The sequence below is a fragment of the Acromyrmex echinatior genome, chromosome 11 (genome assembly GCF_024713525.1).
Source record: "Acromyrmex echinatior isolate Ae372 chromosome 11, ASM2471352v2, whole genome shotgun sequence".
Classification (NCBI taxonomy): Eukaryota; Metazoa; Arthropoda; class Insecta; order Hymenoptera; family Formicidae; genus Acromyrmex; species Acromyrmex echinatior.
The window spans coordinates 6,455,520-6,481,424 of NC_141862.1; the positions used below are offsets into that span (position 1 = coordinate 6,455,520).

The 25,905-nt window shown below is 35.2% G+C and overlaps 5 protein-coding genes across 9 annotated transcripts in view; 3 read left to right on the plus strand and 2 right to left on the minus strand.

The window, feature by feature from the left end:
* Positions 1 to 66: 66 nt before the first annotated feature.
* On the minus strand, positions 67 to 3,542 carry Rad9 (cell cycle checkpoint control protein Rad9). Of its 3 annotated transcripts, XM_011063360.2 has the most exons (6): positions 3,110 to 3,540; positions 2,479 to 2,681; positions 2,254 to 2,418; positions 1,854 to 2,010; positions 1,576 to 1,747; positions 67 to 1,273 (listed from the first exon to the last, which is right to left on the minus strand). In XM_011063360.2, the coding sequence occupies exons 1-6, from the start codon at positions 3,141 to 3,143 to the stop codon at positions 586 to 588; spliced, it is 1,419 nt and encodes a 472-aa protein (XP_011061662.1). In that variant the 5' UTR covers positions 3,144 to 3,540; the 3' UTR covers positions 67 to 585. The 3 variants fall into 3 exon arrangements, with proteins under 3 accessions (XP_011061662.1, XP_011061661.1, XP_011061660.1); XM_011063359.2 differs by having other exon boundaries at positions 2,254 to 2,681; positions 3,122 to 3,542; XM_011063358.2 differs by having other exon boundaries at positions 2,254 to 2,681; positions 3,110 to 3,541.
* A 215-nt stretch (positions 3,543 to 3,757) lies between these two features.
* Vps29 (vacuolar protein sorting 29) lies at positions 3,758 to 5,850 on the plus strand. Its single transcript, XM_011063357.2, has 4 exons — positions 3,758 to 3,923; positions 4,312 to 4,503; positions 4,811 to 5,046; positions 5,319 to 5,850. The coding sequence occupies exons 1-4, from the start codon at positions 3,921 to 3,923 to the stop codon at positions 5,434 to 5,436; spliced, it is 549 nt and encodes a 182-aa protein (XP_011061659.1). The 5' UTR covers positions 3,758 to 3,920; the 3' UTR covers positions 5,437 to 5,850.
* Ufd1-like (ubiquitin fusion-degradation 1-like) lies at positions 5,750 to 7,606 on the minus strand. Of its 2 annotated transcripts, XM_011063356.2 has the most exons (5): positions 7,302 to 7,606; positions 7,049 to 7,169; positions 6,824 to 6,978; positions 6,205 to 6,756; positions 5,750 to 6,042 (listed from the first exon to the last, which is right to left on the minus strand). In XM_011063356.2, the coding sequence occupies exons 1-5, from the start codon at positions 7,302 to 7,304 to the stop codon at positions 5,971 to 5,973; spliced, it is 903 nt and encodes a 300-aa protein (XP_011061658.1). In that variant the 5' UTR covers positions 7,305 to 7,606; the 3' UTR covers positions 5,750 to 5,970. The 2 variants fall into 2 exon arrangements, with proteins under 2 accessions (XP_011061658.1, XP_011061657.1); XM_011063355.2 differs by lacking the exon at positions 7,302 to 7,606 and having other exon boundaries at positions 7,049 to 7,181.
* A 1,830-nt stretch (positions 7,607 to 9,436) lies between these two features.
* Ubqn (ubiquilin) lies at positions 9,437 to 14,893 on the plus strand. The gene is made up of 7 exons (XM_011063354.2): positions 9,437 to 9,948; positions 10,151 to 10,349; positions 10,802 to 11,090; positions 11,512 to 12,162; positions 12,283 to 12,409; positions 12,721 to 12,853; positions 13,145 to 14,893. Exons 1-7 carry the CDS (start codon positions 9,841 to 9,843, stop codon positions 13,219 to 13,221), a joined length of 1,584 nt encoding a protein of 527 aa, XP_011061656.2. The 5' UTR covers positions 9,437 to 9,840; the 3' UTR covers positions 13,222 to 14,893.
* Positions 14,894 to 15,815: 922 nt separating this feature from the next.
* Positions 15,816 to 25,905, plus strand: part of LOC105150339 (uncharacterized) — a 35,375-nt gene continuing 25,285 nt past the window's right edge. Inside the window, exon 1 of one of the 2 annotated variants that reach the window (XM_011063353.2) lies at positions 15,816 to 17,045. The gene's annotated coding sequence lies outside the window, so the exon portion shown is untranslated. Of the gene's footprint in view, positions 17,046 to 22,269; positions 22,573 to 25,905 lie in introns of those variants that run through there. The other variant, XM_087411569.1, reaches the window with a different exon arrangement.

Sequence of the window (25,905 nt, forward strand, 5' to 3'; positions counted from 1 at the left end):
TAAATAAGTCTAAAAAGTGACAAATATAAAGCAATAACTTCTTACATACTCATATATTAGTCGGTATTTTATGTGTATAAAAATTCTTTATTTACAATGAGATCTTTACAATCATAACATCTTATATATACAATATCAAGATCTACTTTGTAAACATGATTCTCTTGCACATCTATACTTTTATTATTTCAAATTATTCAGATTTTTTATGAAATTCCATATAACTAAACATAAACTATTTGAAAAATAGCTCTATTAATCAAGAGTAATGAGAGGTTACACAATTGAATCACTTAATATTAAAAGAACATTTAATTTGAAAAGTTTATTTAAAACTCTCTATATGAAACTAAACAAAAATTTAATTTTCAATTTAAAAAAAGTGGTCTCTGATTTAAAAAAACTGATTTAAATAAAGAAAAACGTTATTCAAAATAATAAATAAATAATTTACTTTAAATATTGTCTTGAAAATTAATTGTCCAGAAAATCTGTTATGAAATTATACATAGTATTTTATTATGGAGCAAATAAATTATTCTTTTATCATTATATAGAAGTTCTTCCAAATTTCACAAGATAATATCAATCACTGTTATTCTCATCGGAATCCTCTACCAAGATAGTGTCATGACCAGGTAACATTCGCGGATCAAAAGTATTCTGAAAACATTTCTGAAACACTACTTTTGCCCTCTTGGCCACTTTACGCGGCGGCGACTGTGGCACATTATCGTCTAGGTCAATACAAACTATTGCATCTTCTCTCTCTTTCTGATTTCCTTTATCATCCGTCGATTTTCTCTTTGTAATGCTAGAAAATACTGAATTTACTAACTTCCTTTGGCCCTCCGAAATCTTCCTAATCGCCGAAGATGTGCTAGCAGGACTGCATACGACAGAGCAACAACTTTGTACTGGCATATGTGAATTTCTTTCTTGAACACCATTTATAGAATTATTAGCATTTGCATTAACGATGCTTATAGAAGCATTCCTATTTTCGTTGAGTGTTATGTCCGACTGAATTTTCTCTTTTACTAGCGTATTCTTGGACACATCACTAACAGTAGGTTTGATAGATTTTTTTATTCGACTCGAAGACACTTTGTTGACACGATTGGATGTACTCCTCGAAGCATTCTTTTTTCGAATAGATTGCACTTGTCTACTGACAATCGATGTGTCTGACTGACTATCACAGTCCGGACTTAGAGTTGATAATAGCATGTTTGTTTCAAAAGCTGGACTTTTCACCGTAAACAATATTGGTCTGAAAAAAATGTAATATTGAAAAATCAATAATTATCGAAATATAAAATGCTCACTTTTTATTATTGATATAGAGAAATAATATTAGGTGTTGGAATTAATTCGTAACGTTTTACAAGTGATGGGAAGTACTTTCATTAATGTATTTTTTAATGCTCATGTGAAATAAATAACATTCTTTCATTAAAAAACGCTACGAATTAATTCCAACACCTAATACTTCAATATATTAATCTTTAACTATCAAAGTACAAATCTACTTAATAATTATTTAAGTAAATAATTTAAAAATTTGATGTATACCTTCCTGCTATTCCAAAACTTGCAGTAATTGGAACGCCTACGCTCTCACTGAAAACGAGTAAGGCTTTGACTTCTTTTAAACAAAATGTGATACTTGTTTCGTTGCCAATAGTGTAACGATCAAATTCTCCGATACCAAACGCCAGCTGGGTACGTGTAGTATTTACCATAACTGTAATACATATGACTGTAGTATTAATTGACATTAATTGACAGTAATATATTAATTACTACATTATTTTGCATTTTATATATGCTAGAAGTAGGATACTTCTTACGTGATACATCATCCACGTAGTTTCTAAATAATAATTTATGTGGCGTTATCTGGAGCGTTATTTCGATCAAATTTTGTGGAAAATTTTGCAGAGCCTCTGTAAATGTTCGAGCTCGTGACGTCAATTCATTGGACATACTAGCCTTAGTGTACGATGCCTATTTAATCCAAAATTTCATTGTCTGATACAATCAATAAAGTTCAGATGAAAATTTGATCCTCAGATGTTTTCTTTTTTATAATATTAAAAAATTATTACTTTTTAATTACTCAAATATTCAGAATATTTGGAAATACTATAATTAATAAAATTAATCAAGTTTAAATAGTTTGTAAACATTAAATAATCTTTAAATTGTATCTGAGAATCAATTATAACAAGAAAAATGTTTTTAGTGTACTTGCAACTTTTCAGAATCCAAAATGGGCATCAGATGGGACATGTTAATACCATTTTTATATTTTAAGATAAATGTTAGATTACAGGCATCCGTCTCCAAATGAATGTGACAAGTTTCCACATGCTTGTCCAATGTATGTGCAGATTTGAAGACTGTCATTGCGCTCTGTATATAGTAGAATAGACTAAATATCATGTACATAAATGTATTTGAAATAGATACTACCCTCATTGAAATTTTACACTTCTGTGCCTCTTCTTCATCGAGATTTCCAAGATCATAATAGGAGAAGAAATTTCTGTGAAACGTGAAGTCCGAATATGCCGATTTTGCCATGTTGACTGTACGAAAAGAGATAGATTCCTTTTGAGGATTCACATACATTTCATCTCCAATCTTTGCTAGTGTATGTATCGCCTTTGCCAAAGCTGCATCAATAAAAAAATGCTAATTAAAAAAATCAGTACAAAGAAGCTTCATAAAATTATATTTATCTGAATTTTTTCTGATACAAATTTTTTAAAAGCTTTATGGTTCTATTCTGTAACTCTTAACGACTGCAACGATATCATTACATTGTCATTGCGCAGATTTTGTATACAAAAGATGCGCAACAATTTAACGATATCATCAGAGTCGTTAAGAGTTACAGAATAGGCCCCTTATTTAGCTTAAAGTATAACATTTAATACATTCTTTTGTAAATAATAATATATGTGGTACAAAATAAATAAGTATAAAAGATTAAATTAGTCATGTAATAGAAAATATTAAATTAAATTGACGAATTTCGTTTGCGCTATAAAACAGCAATTCTGATGTCTCTAACAAAAAATTAAAAAAATAATAAGCATACTTTTGACGTTACCGCCGGGTATGATGCATTTCATGTTGAACTTTTTATTCTATACGCGACGATAATATTTGGAAAAAATATATATACATATAAAATATTTTTCGATTTATAACAATTCTAACAAAACAATGCACTGCTCATTCGAACTTTCACGCGCGGCCATAAACGCAATAATAATAATTTTGAAGACCATTCAAGTTGAAAGACTGAATAGGTTATGTCATAGATAAAATACAATAATACTTGAGATCTGCAACAGTGAATAAAATATAGCTTTGAATAAATTAAAAATATTCGGAATCGAGATAGTGCAATTTCCTTGTTGATTATTGAGATTTTTATTTTCATGATTTGAAATTCTGCGACATCAATTGCTATAATCAGAGAGAAACCTCAGAGTGGACATCTCGGTCACTATAATTATAATTTATAATAATAATTTTTTTTTGTGGATGAGTATTTTTATTTACAAAGAAAAGAGGACCGTTGATGAAATCGATCAGCGAGAATGGTGGAGAAGCATTTAGAATTCAAGTATTCATTTTTGGTTCCTCGAATTCTATCACTTCAAAATTACCGCGACATAAATGTTTAAATGGCCGCATTTGGAATCTGCGCAGATCAGTACAAAATTCGTCTCGAAAACGTGCCGAATGTTGACTTCCGTCCATGTATGAATGTATGTACACTTCCGGTGTCATGTTTGACGTTTCAGCATCTGATAGCCTCTTGTGCATTATATTATAGCAATTATTGATATCGTGAGATTATATATATTGGAATATATCAAAAGGAAATAATTACTAAAATCATGGTAAGTAACACATAAATAATCAATAAATATGCTAAAAATTGAAAATTGTTTTAATAATCTAACCTTAAAGTAGATATAGTATTATATATTAATTTATAATTTCTTACATGCATTGAATTCGTATTGTGTAATTAGAAAATCTTATGGCTAAATTTTTTATTCTTTAATCATTTTCTGCTTATAAATAATATTTTATTATTATTTAATAAACTTATTTCAGTTTACCTCAATAATTTATAATTGTCAATTTTTATCCCATAAAGTTCTAACTTTAAAAAATATATACATATTTTTTACTTAGAAAAAGATAATTATTTAATATAACTACACATACTAAGCTTTTAAAATCTTTTATTTGAAAGTGATTACAAAAACAAATTTTCTTCAGCTTGTGTTGGTATTAGGAGACTTACACATTCCACATAGATGTAGTAGCCTCCCAAGTAAATTCAAAAAACTGCTAGTACCAGGAAGAATACAGCATATCTTATGTACTGGCAATCTTTGTACAAAAGAGTCCTATGATTATCTCAAGACATTAGCCAGTGATGTACATGTAGTCAGAGGAGATTTCGATGAGGTATATATTCATCCAACAGTTTTGTTTAATCATTTAAAGAGCATGGAATAATATTAAAATGTAGTAAAAAAAATTGTCTTTTCTACCAATATAAATTAATTATAATCTTCGGTTCAATATTAATCAAGATTAAGTTGAAAGATTAAAATTAAATTACATTGGTAAAAATGAGTATGGACAATTAGATATGTCAAATAAAATTAAGAAAAATAGAATCATTATTGATTAAGTTAAATTACAAAAAACTGCATAATTGCAAATATTATTTATGTGCAGATTAAAGCAAAAAGATTTTATTTGTTTACAGAATCTAAATTATCCAGAACAGAAAGTAGTTACTGTAGGTCAGTTCAGAATAGGACTTTCTCATGGGCATCAAGTGGTTCCATGGGGTGATCCAGAATCTTTAGCTTTGATACAGAGACAATTAGATGTCGATATTCTCATATCTGGACACACACATAAATTTGAAGCCTATGAGCATGAAAATAAATTCTATATCAATCCTGGATCAGCTACTGGAGCTTACAATCCTCTAGATACGTAAGTTTCTTTTCAAAAAGATCTAAAAATAATATAAAAAAATATTAAAGTATATGAATATATTTTTGAAAATAAATATATTTTCAATGATTCAGTTAACAAATATTCTTTTTTTTTTATTACAAATCTATTTTTAAATTAATTATTTGATACAATATTTTAATCGTTAATGTATAAATTATTTTCTCTGAAAAACAGAGAACACATTTACAATGATTAGTGTAATAAGAAAATTCTATGGGAATTCTTTTTTAATAATAATTTGTTTTTAGGTCAGTTATACCATCATTCGTATTGATGGACATTCAAAGTTCAACGGTGGTTACATATGTGTATCAACTGGTCGGAGATGAAGTTAAAGTGGAAAGAATTGAATATAAGAAAAGTTAGAACCATCAGAATTTTCAGAATGTATCTATTATATTATAGCCCGAAATTTATTAAGAATGCAATTATGTGCATGAATATTCAATATTTGTCAAATACTTTTAATTTGTCTCAGATTAATTAATTAATTAATTAATTAATTAGCATTTAAACGTAATTCGTATATTTGTAAATAAAATTATATCACTATTATATATAAAATAAGTTCTCTCTGTAAAAGTAAATTGATGGACAAATCACTTTGAAAAAAGTTGCTCTTGATAATATCTATATAAAATTCTATAGAATTATCGCCTATATAGCGTTTGATACACAGTTTATTATTTAATTTCTTTATTTCCCTAGAAAGACATAATATGAAAGACGAAACAATGTTTTTTTCTGCTTATGACAAATATATAACAGAACAAATAAAAACATACGTGTATCTTATTAAAATAGTAATTCGGATAATTCAACATTCATTCTGGCAAAATTCTTGATTCATTCTCTCTCATAAATTTATAAATTAAAAATAAATAATTGCTCGTTATTCTATTATTTTCTGGATTTTCTTAGAAGTGTAAACCCTTCGCCAGTAAACGCCTTAAACTCGTCTGGATCCTTTGTCTAAAAGAATATAAAAATATATTAATCACAATACAATCACGTGTAATGCCATGTGAAGTTGCCATGAATTAAAGTCATAGCTTTGCATTACACGACAAAGTTCGAGACAAAATTTTATTTATAATTCTATATGTTATAAAGAACTCTAACTAAAATTCTTACCTCCTTATTATTCACTGGCTTTATATTTCGCAGGAACCTAAGAGTACCTATTTGATAATCATAATCGGGTATTCCGCGAACATAGGTCGGCTTGGTAGATACAGTTTCCTGCTTGGGCATGTCTTTGCGTTTTTTACCATCCAGCCGGACACCTTCACCCTGAAAAGGTACAAAGCCAGTCTGCGCCGGCATCAAATCGGCCAGATGCTCTGTCTCATCTTCTTCCTTCTTTGGCTTTCGTACTGGTTCTTTATAGCCTACTGGTGGAGCAAACTCTACATTCATGTCACACTCAATGATACTAACTGCTGGACCAGGTCTGGTTTCTAGTACACACATCTCGTAAATCTTTTGATTATATTTGATTGCAATCACATCGCCTGTAGTTAGACAGGCAAAGCTGCGCAGGCCGTTCTCCAATACAGCCTTTGGATTTGTGATATCTAGAAAATCCTCTGACTGTGGCTGAAAACGAGAGAATGTTGCAACTGGTAATGATACACTCTCTACATTCAGTAATTCGCCTTCCTCCAGCAAAAGATTATGCATCATCTATGAGAAAAAACATAAATAATTTATTCATCTATTATTATAAATATGATAGATTTTCTTCACTAACCCAATAAGGCAAATAAACTTTTCCTTCATCAGCGATAAATTCCAGTACACCACAGTGAGTAATTCTATTTGTTTTCTTGTTGGTTAGTTTGAATAACATTGGATAAATAATATTGAGCCTTGTAAGCTGCTCCAAGGCAGATGGTGGCATGATTACTAAAAAAAAAAACAGATCAAAATGCAAAATGTTCTTCCTGTTATTGTCTAATTACCAGTTGGTACTCACTTTTGCCGCCGCGTTCGACATCCTGACGATAAGTTCCAGGCAACATCGACACTGAGAAGCATTTGTACTGAGTGTTGAAGGGCCGCGGAATCTCCGGGAACATGTTAAACCCGAACTGAAACTGAAAAGTCATCCAGTGTCATGCTAAATTGTTAACCTCAATTATTCTTCATTTGGGAAACAAATTTTGGCAATATATTTGCCGTTTCCCTGGTTACTCTGGTAAAATCATCAATTTCTTCGGTTCTCTTACCATGTTTGGAGTTTGTTGATTCTCTTGACGATTTTTTTTATAGGATTTTTTTCCTATAGCGACATGAATTTTCAACGAGTCACGAGCGTCACGAGTCACAGTCACGACATTTATATCAATTTGTATGTAATTTTATTTTTCTTCTTCAATTGGCTTTAATTTGAGAAATCGAAAATACGATCAGAACCAAAGACATCAGGTGCGTTCTACCTGACTCTCATAACTCACAATAATCACAAGTCACAACTTCCTGGTTCGCTCACATCACGACTCTCATGAGCATTGGCTGCGTTGTGATTCTTTAATATAATTGATTCTTACCTTTAGACTTCGCTGAGTTTAGGAATCATCCAACCAATCATATTAAAGAATTACTAAGCGCTAACTGATTAGTTTTCTCTGTTGAACGCAGTCATTATTTGTTCTTGTTTAATATTTGATAAGTAACATAAAATCATGATGAAATTAATAAGGTGAAGCACTTGCGTGGATACGCAATTTGAATTTGAAAAACATTTCATTAGCTGTTCCAGTATAACCAGATCTATTATACGTAGGAAAGTACATATTGGGGAACATTTGATTGGTTGTTGCTATTGTGCGCTATGTTTCACCTCATGGCCTGTATTCATAGTTCTTATTTTAAGATCATCTTAAGTAATATCTTAAGTCGCTAATGCGGCCCTCTTGGTTTGTGACATTTTAAAACCGTACTTAAGATGGTTTTGAAATAAGAATCGACTATAAATACCGGCCTATGAATTCTTTTTTCTGTTGAGGGTAGTACAAGGGCTGCTTAAGCTACGTTCCAAAACTTCCTCTATGTGCTATAGTATACGTAACGTGTACTATATTCGAGTGAAATTTTCCTTGGAGAGGAAGTTTTGAAACGTAGCCTTAGGAAACTTTCCAACAGAGGCACAAATCGTTAAGAGTCATTGCGTCTTTTTTTGTTTCTTACTGATTATTTAACAAGGACAGAATGACTCTTGTATCAATTTGTGTTTCTTGCTGGAAAGCTCCCTTAATTATCAATTAAAATCATTTAAATTTAAGAGCTACCCACATAATGACATAAACTGCATAGCATTAGAGAGCAGCCGTAAGGCTGCTTTCACATGCAGCGTAATTTGCGTCAATCAAATTGTTTCAACTAGAATAAAAATACCTTTTATGTTGACACTCAACACTAATTTTTAGCGTCAATCACGCGACTTATTTTAACGTCTAAAATGAGCATCTAGCGTTAGCATTAAGACACATTAAGGTGTAGTAGCTGATATAATTTGATACAATTTGATTAATTGACGCAAGTTTTATATATATATATATATATATATATATATATATATATATATATATATAAAATTATAGGCTCCGTACAATAAGGCTAATTCTACAATGTACTCTTTGTTTCCTGTTTCCTGTTGCTTGTCTCTGTTTGTCTCTCGCCTTTTTGGTCAACAAGAGACAAACAGCAAGAAACAAGAAACAAAGAGCACAGAATTTGTAGAATTAGCCTAAAACGAACAGGAAACAGAAAACAAAGAATGAGAATTTTAACCTATCAGAAACTGTGTATTCCACAATACATGATTTCTGATAGGTTCAAATTTTTAGGGGTTCCGCACAATAAAAGGAACAGAGAACAGAAAATAAGAATTTTAATCTATCAGAAACTGTGTATTCCACAATGCATTACTTTTGATAGGTTAAAATTCTTATTCTCTGTTCTCTATTCTCTGTTCCTTTTATTGTGCGGAGTCCCTAATGCATAGCACAGACTCTTATATAAAGCATAAGAAATTCAACCAATCAGAGTTCTTTATTTCATGGAAAGGAAAGAAACAAACAATTTGATTGGTACATTTTTTTATGCATTTGGCTGCTTTCACATGCAGCATAACTTTCCCTATTTCTTTTATTGTACGGAGCCCCTTATACAATAGTTTGTACTCCCCTCTTTACATTTTTGTATGTACAATAATATATTGGGTCATCTAAAAAGTATCCGCGGTACTTTGTCACTAGATATATGACCATCAACACACATCTAGTGACAAAAAACCGCGGATACTTTTTAGATGACCCAATATGTATACATACATGTGCCATGAGCTTTAACTCGCGCATGCGCAGTTGAATTTCGTACACGCTGGAGCTAGAAATTAGTGGAATCGGGAGAGTTTCACTTTTCGCTACTATATATTCTGTAATAGTTCCTCGCCGTTGCGTCGGGCGCAAGCAACGGTGAACGGACTGAACGGATTAGCGGATCGCATCGCGTGGCGAAAGCGAGGGCGAGAGCGAGGGAGTGTCGTCGTCGTCGTCGTCGTCGCGTCGTGTCGTGTCGTGTCGTGTCCTATCGTGTCGCGGTGTCGTCGGTGCGCAATTCCGCGGTCGTGAGATCGAGGGAGAGAGACAGAGAAGCGGAAAGAACAAAGAGAGACGGATAGATCGAGCGCGAGCGAGCGTACCACGTACCGCGTACCGAGTATCGCGCGAGCGTCGAAAGTAACGAGTCATCTACCGATCCAAGATGGCAGAAGGCCAGCAGGAGGGTGGTCCGAAAAAGATCACCGTCAATGTGAAAACCCCGAAGGAAAAGCAGACCGTCGAGATCGAGGAGAATGCGACGATAAAAGAAGTAAGTGCGGGGCAATGACGATGGCGACAGCGAGCCTTCTCTCTGCCGTTCGCGGTCTAATCGCCGCCTCCTTGGCATTACGCCAAGCATCAGCTGTCAAACTGATTTGGTTAGTTCGGCATCTCTAATCTTGTGTTTGTTTCTTTTTCTCTCCTTCCCCTCCTCTCCTCCCCCTTCCCTCTTCATTCGGTCACGCCGGCAGTTTAAGGAGGCAGTCTCCAAGAAGTTTAACGCACAGGCCGATCAGCTGTGCCTAATCTTCGCCGGCAAGATCATGAAGGATCATGAGACCCTCAGTACTCACAACATCAAGGACGGCCTGGCGGTGCATCTGGTGATTAAGGCTCCACGCACCGCAACTACGCAGAATCAGGAGTCCAACTCGGCCTCGAGACCACAAGGTATTCTACTGAGCACAACTTGAATTTTGATCGAATACAACGATAAAATTAAGCTGCGATACTATGGAACATTTAACAATGTATGGGTCATGGAGTACTCTGTGTTCTCTAAACATTCTTATTATTAATGTATCTCTGCATGCAGATGACTATCAGAATAAAAAACATAATTTTTGTGAGCTGCAGATGACATGTGAATACTTTATAACGTATATAAAAAAATTTCTAAAAAATATGCAAAAACAATTTAATTTATAACTTAAAAAATTTTTAAATACAATATATCTTAGATTAGATCTTTTGTATTTAGAATTACAATGTAATTTAATATCTATAATTAAAAAGGATTATTTAATTGAGAATATTTTAGTTTTAAATTTGCAAACATAAATATTTATATTGCACGAAGAAGTATAATAATATTTACATTGACAATTATGTATAAATTACAGCTAATGTTAACGCCAGTCCATTTGGTTTGGGGAGCTTAGGGGGATTGATGGGATTAGAGTCCCTTGGCTTAGGCTCGGCTAATTTCATAGACTTACAGCAACGCATGCAACGGGAATTACTCTCAAATCCAGAAACGATGCGACAAGTGCTCGATAATCCATTGGTTCAGAGTTTAATGAATGATCCTGAGAATATGCGCAATTTGGTCACCGCCAATCCCCAAATGCAAGAATTGATGCAACGTAACCCAGAAATCAGTCACATGTTGAATAACCCTGAACTTTTACGGTAGGTAATCTTAAACGGTAATTAGAATTTATTTAAAAGCTAATTTGCATACAATAGTCAAACTACATATTTCTTTCTTAACCTTTCTCAACCTCTCGAAGTTGATTTATGAATCACATCATATATTGCGCAGTATTTAAAGATTAATTTTAAATCAAAGATTTATTTCTAATCAAATTTCTTTTCTCCATTGAATTGAAAACCAATTACAATTGACCAATTACAATTTTTCCAGCTATATATTTCTTAACTTTGAAATGTTTTTCATTTATATCTTTAAGTTTTTCATTTATTTTTAAGTTTTTCAATTATTATTTCTTTAAGTAATTGCAGAGTCAATATTTTAAACTACAATTTGGAAACTATATATTTGTCAATTGTGCAACATTGCACAATATTATTTACGAAAATTAATTTTCAGACAAACGATGGAATTGGCACGTAACCCATCAATGCTGCAAGAACTGATGCGTTCGCACGATCGAGCTTTGTCTAATCTAGAAAGCATACCTGGGGGTTATAGCGCTCTACGTCGTATGTATCGTGATATTCAGGAGCCAATGTTAGCAGCCGCAACGAATGGTCGCAATCCTTTCGCCGCTCTAGTGGAAAACAGTTCCAATCAGGACTCGCAAAATCCACAACAGGGTCAGGAAAATCGGGATCCGCTGCCGAACCCATGGAATCAAAGCCAGAATGACAGTGGTACGGTACAACAGAATCAAGGCAGAGGTCTGCTAGATTCACCAGGTATGCAGAGTCTCACGGCACAGATGATAGAGAATCCGCAGTTAATGCGAAACATGCTGAACGCTCCATATACGAGATCCATATTGGAAGCAATGGCGGCTGATCCAGCGATGGCCAGTCGGATAATTGCAGCAAATCCGTTTCTCCGTGGTAATCCGCAGATGCAAGAGCAAATGCGTACGTTGATGCCCGCCTTCATACAACAAATGCAAAACCCGCAGATACAGAGCGTCGTCACCAACCCTGACGCTTTAGCTGCTATTATGCAAATTCAGCGGGGTATGGAGCAATTGCGTACCGTCGCTCCTGAACTCGTGGAGAAGTAAGTTCTTTATATAGAAAGTAAGTTTACGTTTATATTCGCTATATTCATTTGCTTTACATTTTATAATTAATATTTTAATAACGCATGATTAAATAAGTGCAAACGTATGTGTTTTAGTATGGGCCTTACGATTCCACCTGCACCCACAACACCGAACACGACTGGCACCAATTCCAGTGTACCAACTACCCAATCATCGGACAGCAATCAGCAAGACGCATTTTCCCAGTTCATGGCACGTATGGTAAGAGAACAATGATTTAATTTCTAAAATAATTCAATTTTCTTCTCGAGAAACGATTTCAGAGTAGAGTATCCTCAAAATAATTTAATTTAAATATATAACACTCTTTCAAAACAATACAGTCTTTAATGAGCATTTAAAAAATATGTATAATTGTAGCAATTTGATATAATAAGAGACATTCTTCATATTTATTTGACATAATTATTTGACATTTTTATATTATGTAACGTTCTTAATCTTGCATAGGTATGACATATTTGTATAGTATATTTATATATGCCAAATCATATTTCATTTATATGTATCAGGTTTCTGCAATGGCATTAAATCAAGGTGTAGAAGTTGATGGTCAACCTGTGCCTCCACCAGAGGAACGTTATAGAGCACAGTTAGAGCAACTTACGGCTATGGGTTTTCTTAATAGAGATGCTAATTTACAAGGTAAGAATCATCCTGACAACGCAGTTTTTCTTTTCTATCTAATTTTTTTACTTGCTTGCTTTTATTTTATTTAAGAACTACATTAAAAAAATGAACAACTTTATCAATATACATTATTTCTCTGACATGATTCGATCACACAAACAGTCATGTCATGTTTTAATGTTGAAATTAAATTAATGTCTGATATTACGAATATTTAATATTTTTTAAAACATAACATATATTATTCAAATATTTTGCATTTAATTACTGCCTAAGATATGTAATATCCCTTTTTTTATTTTTCAGCGTTAATTGCAACGTTCGGAGATATAAACGCTGCCGTTGAGAGACTACTCTCCAATGGACAAGTGTCTATGAGCTAACCACCAATCTGCAATACTGTTATTCCAATATTACCTTTAATTTTATCCTTATTTATCTCTTACGTTAATGAACGTAAGAGATATTTGAGGTAACTGGCTGTCAAAAATTATAAACTTATATCCTCCCTCTTTCTTCTGCCCCTTTTTTCTCAGTCTTGACGGAATACACGCTACTCACTCGTTCAATTTGCAGTTTTTCTTATTTAGATTCAGATTTGTCTGTGTTTTAGACGATAGATAGAAAATATCAATGGTATAATCATTACTACTCGTTTCGCGATCTTTATTTCTTCATCTTTTTGAATCTCTCTTCTTGGTTCTTCGTCCATGTATCCTCTTCAATGTACTCTATGTACAGTCAATTTCTTATGCTCTCAAATCATTGGAATCGACTATTCTTCCTCTACTCTTTAAACTCAATTCTTCGTGCATAGGACGAAAATGTTGCGCGTTTCGGCTTTCATTTACTTTCTCACAACCTGTGAGCATATAATCGCGTCATATGGTAATTTGTGAGTAATGGAGAATATTATAGTCGAACTAATTTTCCCGACAGTGCATTATTATATCAATATTTTCTTTAAATTTTTGATATTGAAATTATAATTCCACGCATGTTGTGTGTGTGTGTGTTTTACGGCTTTGATAGTTTCACAATTAGTTGTCCAAATATAAATTGTCAATGATGTAATGATGCACATGTCCCAAGAATTATTTTCATGGCTGTAGTTTAGAAACAAGAAATGCTAAATAGTTTAATAGAACAGCAAATCTGTCAAACGAAAGATCCGAATTTGACACCTTGTTTTGGCATCTTGTATATAAAAAATTTAAATTGGAAGAATATTCATATTGTGATAGAAATAAAATAAATCTTCAAATATATGATTAACGAAGAAATTAACACTTGCAAATATTCTCTCTCTGCCTTCCCAATCTTGATGAGTTTTGGTAGATATGTTGTGGTAAAGATACAAATAAGAGACATGTACTTTTTATGAGTGTTCTTACATACTTAGCGAAACATTTAGAATCGACATTTATTATCATTTCAACGCAAAACATAAAAATCGATTCGTTTCATCCCTTTTGTACGCACAGAAGCACTTGTATTATAAAATACATGTCTTTTGTTTTTATTTAAACTATAACGTATCTATAATGTCTCAATCTTGACGAGGGCGAGAATAGTGGATGCACAAGTACATTTTCATATAAATAAATCGTATACTATGGTCCTTTCAAGAGCAGAAATTCAAATAATCGGAATAAGAGAGGAAAAACAGTTGAAGAAGAAAAATCTAAACTATAAAATCTTTGAACACAGGAAATCGACTGTAGCTCCGTCGATGTCATTTTTTCGTGTAAATTTTGTTAAAATATCGAGCTAATTATTAATTAAGTAGATTGCAATATGATGATATTCACAACACAGTTCATTACCGCGTAATATCTTTATGACGTTTCTTAGGAGCATGAACGGAACCCGGAATGGAAAATATAGATTGCCGCTATTTAACGAACTCGCTTTCTCGGCTTCATCGATCGAGAGTGTATTCACAGTACAGTCAATCATCCCTTTTGCTTTCAGATATTCTGATACTTGTAATCTTGTAGCAAGGTATGTTATTTGTACATTCTCAATAAAGGAACGACCGAACGTTGAAATCCATTGGGAATGAATGCTTTTTGGTGCACGGATTTCGTAATTATTTTATACACATGTATGTATGTATGTATATATATATATATGTATATGTGTGTGTTTATATATATATATATATATAAAACACGTGTATACATAAATATACATATACATATGTTGTACGTAAATGAGATATATATTGGAGTATTGGCAGAATTCGCGTTATATTCGAAGAGCACGGTTTGACGATCCGTTCTATAATACGGTTTTCATGTTTTATAGATACCGAGCATAAATAAGCAACAACGGCTTTCTTTAACTTGCAAACCGATGTGCACTGTATCTTTGTTGGTTTAACTTGATCGTAGGATAAAAACTATTATTAAGCGTTATATGTCTTGTAATACAAATTAGGAATTTGTAGCGTGATAATTGAGAAGCATACGGCATACAACTTGTTTATAGAGGAATATGCGTGATAAAAAAAAGATCCAATGCTATTACGCCCACATGTAAAACATGTGAACTCGAAAAGAAGCACCCAATCGTCGGTTAGCTCTAAGACATAAGGTAAAAAGAAAAAAAAGATGTATGTTGTAAATTATCTTCTTCAGAAGAAAAAAAATAATTATATATATATATATATATATATATATATATATATATATAATTTTAATATTTTTGATTGATGTACGATTACGATAAATATCCATACGCATTATATTATCGTTTACGTGTATTCATTATACTTCACTAAAAAACAAGACATTCTGCTGTAAAAAAAAGCGATTATATTACAAAATAAAGTTACGGTTGATTCATATCCATTGACGAAATGCTATCGACACCCTGTCGCAAAGCGATCATTGATAAAAAAAAGGCTCGATTTAAAAAAAATAAGTTTTGATTTTACTTGATTCTGAGTACGATTTATGAGACTCGTGCCATATTTTCATCAATGTAAATGAACTTTAATTAATCTCGGTTTAATTCTTACTATTTATCTTTTTCGAATTCTTAGAACTAGAAAAAGATGAAGAGTTAAACCAAGGAAGAGTTAAATTTAAAACTGAAATACGTTAGTATTTAATAATTAAAATTCAACAACTATACAGTGGAATAAAAACGAACGTTGTAAAAAGATAAATTATAAATTAAATCGAGATTAAAGTTAATCTCTAATCTCGATTTAACTTACAATTTATCTTTTTACAATGCCCGTTAGTTAATCTCTTATATATTTGTGGAACCGAGCCTAATAAAAGAAAGATAATAAAACATCAATTGAATCGAAATTGAAATAAATCTACATTAACAGAAATCGAGTATTTACAATGCCCGGTACTTAATCTCTTATATATTTGTGGCCTAATAAAAGAAAGATAATAAAGCGTCAGTTGAATCGAAATTGAAGTAAATCTACATTAACAGAAACCGAATAGAGTACGAGTCGAGACTGTCGAGAGTTCCTACGGTGGGTCCCCGCCATCGCGAAACGGTCGTTAGCGAGTCGGTTCAGTCAGTCGAGTCAGTACGTACTGGTCGCTCGGCCGGTTCGGTTCGCGTGTGAATCGGTGTGAACGTGCAGCGGCTACGGGAACCAGCAGCTGCCGCTCTGCGCCGCTCTCGCGAACCGAGTGGCGAGTCGGAGTCGGTTGACGTTTCGCCCCGTGAGAAACCCGTTGTCGAGTCTGCGCGTGTGTGCGGCGTGCGTTCGGTATGCGGGCAGCCCCGTTGGCTGGCTGGCTGGCTGGTTAGTCGGTCGGTTGGTTGCTTGGTTGGCTGGTTGTTGGTTCAAGCATCCTCTCACGTGCGCGCGTATCTCCCGCGCGCGCATCTCACGAATCCCGTGAGTGTGTGTTTTACGTTTGCGTGCGCATGTATGTGTGTGTGTGATGTGTAAGTGTATGTGTATGTGATGTGAGTTTGAAAATTTGAAAAGAGAGACGTGTGCGCGAGTGCTGCCTACAGATAGTCGTGAAAAGAAAAAAAGCAAGAAGAGGAGCTCTGTCATCGTAAAGAAGTCGGATAAGGATTTTTCTATCTTTTCACGGAAGGATTTACGTGCGATCTCGTCTTCTTTTCTTCTTCGTCGTCGGCGTCGGCGTCGTCGTCGTCGTCGTCGTCGTCGTCGTCGTCGTCGAAAACGACGGTATAGCCTGTCGGAATATGGCACGAGGTGAGTTAGCTGCCCGCCTGGCAGGTTTCGCTTACCAGGGACGGCTCCGTAGCCCTTTCGCTGCTCCTCTCTTTCTTCCTCCTTCCTCACCTCTATCTGTTTGAAGCTATCACTATCTCTTTCCCGAGGCAGCGCACGTTTTCGATTCCTTTCGCCAAATTGCCGCGAATAGACGCGCGGAAATCTCTCACTCTTTCTCTTTCTCCGTTTCGCTCGCTCTGCTCTTCGTCTCGAGACTCGAGCTCCTCTCGGCATACCGAAACCGGTATAATTTCGTGAGTCCAGACTTCTGTACCGCATAAATGCACGAACGTGAAAATTCCGTCTAGGTCTACATTTTCCCATTTCCTATTCCCTTTTCTTTTTCCTCTCCTGGATCATCTGTCACGCTTTCCGCATTCGTCAGGCTGAAATGTCACAAACGTCTGCCGGCCGTTCCATGATACGTGAGAGAACGTAAAAATGTTTCGTTAGCGCGCGAACACGCGTGACGGAGCCTCGCGTATCATTGCGTCTTTTCTGCTCTTTTGTGCGCGGAACACAAGGGAGCCGCTTTTTGTGCGTCAATCAATTCTTATTGAGAAATTTATTAATGGATGTTCCGTTAGCGCGTTCCGCTCGAATGTTGAAAAGCGCGACGCGACGTTCGCGTCGAAATCGTATCGTTCGATTGCGGCCTCTCAATTCTCATTTCGATTTCTAATCAAATGAAGATGAATGTACAGATGGAGAATAAAAAATCGTTTTAGTTAATATACACTAATAAGAATTGTGGAATAACTCTCTCTCGTTAACCTTTTTTTTTATTATTACACTTATAATTTATTATAAGTATATTAAATTATAGTACTGAAATAGATGCGTCTCGTCTACTTTTTCAATAATGACATCCATCGTGTTAATCTTCATTTCATTCGGAGGTAAAATTCGGTGTAGATGTAGCTATTCTTTTCATCAATAATAATTAATTTCCACGCTCAAAAATCAATGGCCCAGTTTAGTACATCATATTACAAGCATTCTAATTTCTGGTGAAAGACATTTTTAGACCGCCAAGCTGCAGCTGTGAAAAATCTGGTCGATATACTCACGTACTGATATAAATTCGACATTATATTTTACATCGATAAGATTCGATAATTTAGAAACGGTGCGGTAGCTGCTATTAAAAGTCTTTTCTTGACATACATTATTTAGAATAACAGGAAAATAGGCAGGAATTATTGCAAGACTGTCGCAACTATTTACATGCCATTTAAAAAATCAACTAAACTTTTGACTGTAGGACTAGTCGGACTAGTCGGATTGTGTGTAGGACTTTATTATCTCATGCCATGGCAGAAAAGTCGCGACATCATCGCGATCTCCATCTACTTTCAGCCGACCAAGTTCAATAAGATAGCGTGCTGTCAGCCCTACGTAACTCGCGAAATAAAGAAAGAAGAAAAAAAAAAGGAACGTAATAATGAGGTCACGAACGAGATTAGTCTGTGCCTTACGTCATCGCCGTAAAAATTCGGTCATGTCGTTTCGGTCGTTTCGTATCTCCGCCTAACGTTGCTTATACGACCTATTTTTTTTTTCGATCGAACAAACACGCGCGTGTCTCCACCACGTGTTCTATCTCCCTCCATCATCATTATTATCATTATTAGACTAACAGGCCGTTCATTTAGCTTACAACGCGCTACATTCTGAGGATGTCACGTGTATATCATAAAGTCAGTTTGGAAGCGAAAATGGCTTTTGTTTTATCACGTTTCACGACATTCCTGTCGATCCTAACAAGTCGGACGGATGCATTGTCAGTGAATCGAGACCCGATGACGAGAATGTAACACGAAGGCTCTGGTATTCAAGGTCGCATTATTAAGATTCGTGTCGAGACGAGTTTACGGGTTTGTCCTTTACAGGAGGACAATCCCGCTTGCATAGCTGGGGAACATTAAAGTTAAGTTAGAAAGTAGCGAGAGCGCAACGAAAATCGAACTTAAGCATGAAACTCTTTGAAATTCGTTTGGTCGCTTACTCGCCAATACCGACAATGATGCACGCGTGTTTAATCGCGATAAGTACATCTAAGATACAATCTACGGATCCGCGGCAGGTGTGTTGTATCAACGGCAGGAATACATTCTCGAGGACATTCGAGGGCTCTTTTTCTTCTTGGATATAAATATTTGTTTTTTTCTTCAGATATAGAGCTTCTGTTTTCCACACATTCGTTCTCTCTGCATAGTTGTAGTGATTAAATAGATGTCATGCTATATTTTAAACATACAATGAAATATTTTATTTTAATTGCAGATTAATATTTAAAATATGCGTTTAAAAAAAAATTTAACACAAAGTTTGCAGAATAAAAATATTAATCTAGTCATACTTTCATTCTAACATGCCTACGTTGATAAAATTTATTTTTCAAAATATCATAAAAGAGCATCATTATACAATATATATCAAATATTATAAACGTAAATAAAACACAAAAATACGGCTGAAATAAAATTAATGAAAAGTAAATTTATTACACTTAAACGCTGACAATGCTGACGTCTCTGGAAATCTATCAGTTTCGAATTTTTAAATACATGGAATTCTCAAATTGACATTCTCGCGTTCATAAAGATGATCCCTCGTAAATGTGTGGTACTGTAACACGATATTTTGTCCTAAGCTTGTCGATCAATCCGCGAAGATATCCTGCGAGGAGGAGGAGGAGGAGGAGGAGGAAACACTGGTGTCCTGTTCAGTCGCGATCCGATTTGTGGGATCAGCTTTTTTAGTTCTCCATTCGGGAATATGAGACGCGCGCGTTTCGGCTTTAATATCCGCACGTTCTGGCTTGCTTGCCTCCTCCACTCTGGAGATTCCATTCTGCGAAGAACGTCAAACCTCTGAGATTTTCCCCGCAAAGTGGCAGCGTGTGGCATCGTATTCACGTGTTAACCGCAACGACTCGTTTCCACGTCTCTTGGCTGATGGTATCGACGGCGACGATAATTCCATCTTCTCGTGTAAATCACATATTAACACACTTTGCAAGCAGGATCGCGTGTACGCGCGAAACGAACAAGAATCGTGCGTAAAGCCGATAATTACGAGCAACATTTTGCGCTGGCTTTCAAATGATTTTCAGGGAATATAATATTTAATATAATATATAAATATTAGGTGTTGGAATTAATTCGTAGCGTTTTTTAATGAAAGAATGTTATTTATTTCACATGAGCATTAAAAAATACATTAATGAAAGTACTTCCCATCACTTGTAAAACGCTACGAATTAATTCCAACACCTAATATATAAAAATATAAAGCAACAAGGAACAGAGTTCTTCCAAGGAAGTTTTTGTTCCTGCACTGTTAGAAATGTTCTTAAATTTCATTAACTTTTAAGTTACACAATTTGAACTTAATCTCATGATATTACATTAAATTTAATGTATTTATAATTAAAAAGTATATATTTGTGTACATGTACGTAATTTTAATATATTTTTCATGAAAATTTATGAAATTCTATTAAAAATACATTAAATTTCACAAATTTAATGTACACGTTCATTACATTTATTATAAATAACGACTGCAACTTAATATTTAGTTAAATCATTCATTACTTTGAATTTTGTTCACAACCACGAGCTTCATTTACATGTAAAGGAAGCGTGGTTACATTTCTAACAGTGTGAGATTTAGATAAAGAACCTACCTACCCCTTTCTTTTATAGTTATTCTGTATACAGTTATAATTAATCGCGTAATTTTTGCGTTTTGTATCCTTTTTTTTAAACGAAAAAAAAAAATAACATGAACTACTCCCGTCAGGATATTTGTGTTGTAACACATTTTAAACGTTGGCGTGAGGCCAAATTGCGCGCGGCTTTAAGCCGCACACCATGGAATTATTCTCTCGGCGTGTGCGGTCGCACGGTATGTCGTTTTGCAATTTTCTCTCCTTTCCCACAATTCTTCTTTGCGTTCTCTCTTTACCTTTGCCCGATCCTGGCCGGCGCTCTCCTCCTCGCTCGTACTTTCTCATCTCCCGAAGCAGCCGCATTGTTCGAGAGACGAGAACGGATTCGCGATCCTCTTCTCTAATAAAGATAGAACTGGCCCCTCTACTAATGTCAATTGACGCTAATGTATAATAGTTAATTAAATTGTCCATCACTGTCCACTGTAATTACGAAAAAACTTGACGAATAGATTAAATTATAGAAGAAATTATAGAAATTATAGAATCGACCATAATGTGATGATCTTGTGAACGTATGCAATTCTCTCGATTTTATTTTCGATGTTTTTATACATCGAGTACGAGGAAAATTTATATGGAAAATTTATTTTCCATTCTAAAGCATAAGAAATCATTAATCAATTTCGTAACATTTTCGTCGAGGAGATTCTACGATTTCTTTCGCAATCATATAATAATTAATAAAAACTTAAAAAATTCTCGTTTGAAACCATCTGATTAATCTTCCGAGTTTGATCTTCCGAGATTGTCGGATAAGCAACATTAAAAACGGTACGTGTACATGCCGGTAGTTACGTGTGTAGAAGATTACGCTAATTCCTGTCTAATGAAACAGGTGAATGTCTGCCGGTTTTTGTACGTGTATACCGCTCGTTTCGAGCTACCTTGCACCCAAATTCCTCAGCGGTTTCCGCCTCGCCCTTCGTATCCCGAGGAATGACACGCCGTTCATTCGCGATCCACTGCGTAGTCTATCAGGCTCTCGCTCGCGTACCTGCTTCTCCACCTGTTTTCTCGAGAGCGGCACGACTCGCCGGGCAGGTAACAACGAACCCGGATCGCTCTCCGCTACATGCGATTCCGTGAAACAGCGACGGATAGAACAAAACCGTCACGGACACCGACGTCGGTCCGGTGCAGAGAGCAAAAGGGCAGACAGCAAAAAGGAGGAAGGAAGGAAGATAGAAGAAGAGGAGCTCGTTGACGCAGAGTGACTCTCTGTAAATGATTGAGAGCGCTCGTCGAGCGTTTCTTGTGTGCCATAATGCAAGCAAGAGCGATCGCGGCCATCATCAGAGAGGGGTAGAGAGAGAGAGAGAGAGCGAGAGAGGGAGGGGGGAGAAGAAGAAGACAGAGAGGAGCCGGCCATAGATAGGCAAGACAGAGAAAGTCAGATACGCAGAGAAACGACGCGGCATCGGGAAGTAAGGAGAGAGAAAGGAGGAGGAGGAGGAGGAGGGGGGGGGAGGGGACCGTTGCGGGACCCTAGCCGCGTCCATTCAGCAGGCACCTGCCACGTTAAATTCAGTGGGCCCGGGCGCGTACGTGTATATGCCCGTGTTCGAGAATATAGCTCGAGAGTTGGTTCGCGTCTGAAAGATCGAAGAGAGGAGAGTATACGTACAGGGTGGAAGGGTACGAGAGTATACGGTAGGTAAAGGAGCGTGGAAAGGGCCAAAGGGGGTGAGAGGCAATGAGAGGGAAGAGGTCGGACTCACGGTCGTGTCGAAGAAGGAAGGAGGAAGAAGAAGAGAAGCCCCTTAGGTACATCTCTCTTACATCACTGCGTTCTTGCGTCGCGTCGTTCCTCTAATACTAACCACAGCGGCGGCTCAACGAAAGAAAAAAAGAAGAGATATCACGCCGATAGCATAAATCTTTCTAACCCTTTCAACCCTTCTCTTTCTAACCTATCCATTCGCCTGTCCTTTTATATAGGGCCCCTTTGCACTCGTTATTCGAACACTCTCCCCCTCCCTCTCCCCTTCTTCTCTTTTCCTTTCCGTTCCCTTGCATTCGCCACATCGATCCCTTCAACCGCCCTTTCTCTCCTTACATCCCTTTGTCCTCTTCCCCCGAAGTTGCAGGCATGCGAACCAACTGTACCTTGCAACTGTTATCTAGGCAACGACCTTGCCTTCTCTCTTTCTCTCTCTCTCTCTCTCTCTCTCTCTCCTTCTCTTCTTCTCTTTCTCTCTTGCCCTCTCGTCGCCACGTCGAGGCCCGACTCCATGACCGGACCTCGGTGTACGTACATTGGCGCAATTCGCAAGTTCATCGGTCCGCGGTCGGAAAATCATTGACCTTGCTGCGAATCTAGCCTCCCTCACTCTTCCCCCGATGGCTATTTGCGCTAATTGCCCGTTACGTTAAAATGAAAACATTCAAAGTGTTGCTCTACACTCCAGTTAGTTAATCCATGATGCTGCATGACGGCTCGAAAATGATAAATTGAAACACTTTTGTTTTTATGGCACAGCATGTACACAGCATGTAATAAAGTCATTGGATATTAAAACATTGGTATGATTTATTTGTATGTATACAACATATTATACTGGCTATAATTCTGTTTTAATTTATTACAAATAAATAATAAAAAAAATATATATATATATATATATATTTTGTTTTTAATATTGAGAAATATGTTCAAGAAATCCTTACTTTCGATTTTGTATTCGGTCTTTTAAGACAAAGATCTTCTTCGTAACGTTCATGATAACTCCAACAGGTTTGGCGATCTGCCTTTAAAGGACAACGGAAATAAATTTCGGGAACGATGGCGCGTTACGAGCATATATATTTATGGTGCCCCCTCGCGCGTCGGTAACTTAAGTACTCGGCCTGCACGAGATACATGGTCATTAGGTGTTTTCAAAGGAACCTGTCTGTAAAGGCCAAATTCCATTGGTTCTCCAATCTGAAATATTAGACATGGCCTCATGGATTGCGTTATAACGTTATGGCGACACGTCTTCCGGGACTCACCGCTGTATACTAAAGATCATTAACGCAACTTCGCGAGTCTCGCACTCACGCGTACCGATGGTCTGTGAATATATCATATACTTTTAGGTCTAAAGACGAAAATTAGACGTAAAAAACAAAGTACAAATACATTACTGATTTAAAAAGAAAATACTTATTCATTATACTGAGAGATATATTCATTATACTCAGAGATATTCATTATACTGAGATAATAGATAAAATAATTTGGAAATTTGCAAATGCGAATGTATAAGCATTCGATCATAATCCGTGCAAATTAAGTTGAAAGAATTATGAATATTCATCTAAAGAATTGATTTAATTCTCTAGACGACGGGGATTTATTTTTAATATCTTTTAAAACCTCTTCCTGAGAGAGTAACATTTGTTAAATAAATAATATGTTATATATTTGTTATATAAATAATTAAATTATTTTTTATTGTATTCTTTGCCTTTAAATGCCTGACACTGTTTCAACATCACTATACTAGTTTTCTCGTCTTACGAAGGAAATTAATGTAATTCATAAAAAAAATGGATATCGAGATATCGTTCAGAAAATAAATTTTGTATCGCTTAATAACTGATGATGGAAGTTTGAAAATAATTTGCAAGCGTTAAATAAATTGCGTCGTGGTGCAAAGCGGCTATAGTTTGAATATACATTAAGTAGGATAAAAGTACGTGCGTATCCAACTGTCTGAGGGATTTATTTATCTCTTAAATATCGATCGTTGATGTGGGCGCGATACGGCCAGAAGAGCCGGTTGTCGCGAATGTCGACGGGAAATAAAAAGGAAAAAAACGAAGCCACAACCACGATGGAAGATGACGAAGTCGTGAAATTGGATAAGAACGATATAGGACTTCGGTCGTAGCCGGGGAAACATTCACACGTAATCCCATAATTTCGTTGACCGAGCCGCCATGAGCGCTGAAACAATATCTGCAAATGGAACGCGGAGAAAACACGGAATTAATATAATTACAATTTTTTCCTTCCAGGAAACATTTGATATTATAAAAGAAAGTATATATTTTTCTATATATATGTATATATTTTTTTTAATGTCTGAAATTAATTCTTAATTGAGCCTTTGAGAATTAGTTTAGCTTCTGAGAGATTCGACTCTTTCATGGAAAGGACAGTTTTGCTGAAGTATTTAAAAATTTAGGTATCTGAAAATAATTTTGTTAGATTATCACAATAATAATTACTTAATTATTTTTGATGTTCATGAAAATTATTTTCAGATTTATCTAAATTTATAGATATTTTAGCAAAATTTTTTCAAACAGAAGCATTGATCACATGCTTAGTTGCATATTTTTACTAATAAATCTCTGTTAAAATATTGATCTAAAATAGAATTTGATACAAGATTAATTGGGTTGACTCGTCGTTGAAAGTTGAAAGGCGCCTAATTTACAATACAAATTAATAAATTTGCAAATAATCCATGCGATATAAGCGAACATCATCCATTCTGGTTAGAGATTCTCACTATCTGAGTGAAACGATGGGAATTACGGTAATGATGTCAATGGCATCGTGCTGATAATATCCTGGTTGCTACTAATAAGCGACTTCCTCAAACCGTGCTTCTCTCTATTTCCATGCAAATTACGCGGCCGTAAATAAACGCACGACGCATAGAGTCAGAGAACTTAAATACACCCTGTATTAGTCCAGCGATTCGCGCGGCTAGAATCCGTACGTCGTTTTCACTTTACAATCATGAACAACGTCTGTACCGATTATCTCGATGTGTCCGCCGATTAATTCTTCGACTAATAAGTAGAATCAATTCACTAAACAAGTGTGCATGTCGATTAATGTGACATTCACTACAGCTCTGAATTGTACAAGACTAATGATAGACATTTTCTTGATCAGAGTCAGATAACAAAAATAAAAGGCAAGCGTAACTGGAAAATTAAATAAATTATTATCAACAAGAATAAAATAATTGGGTTAAGCTTTGGTTTGCTCTTCAGAAGTGTATATATATATATATATATATATATATTAAAAAATAGATCAATTTAAAGACGTTAAAGCAACATATAAAAATTGGAATTTAAACAGAACTGAAAGGG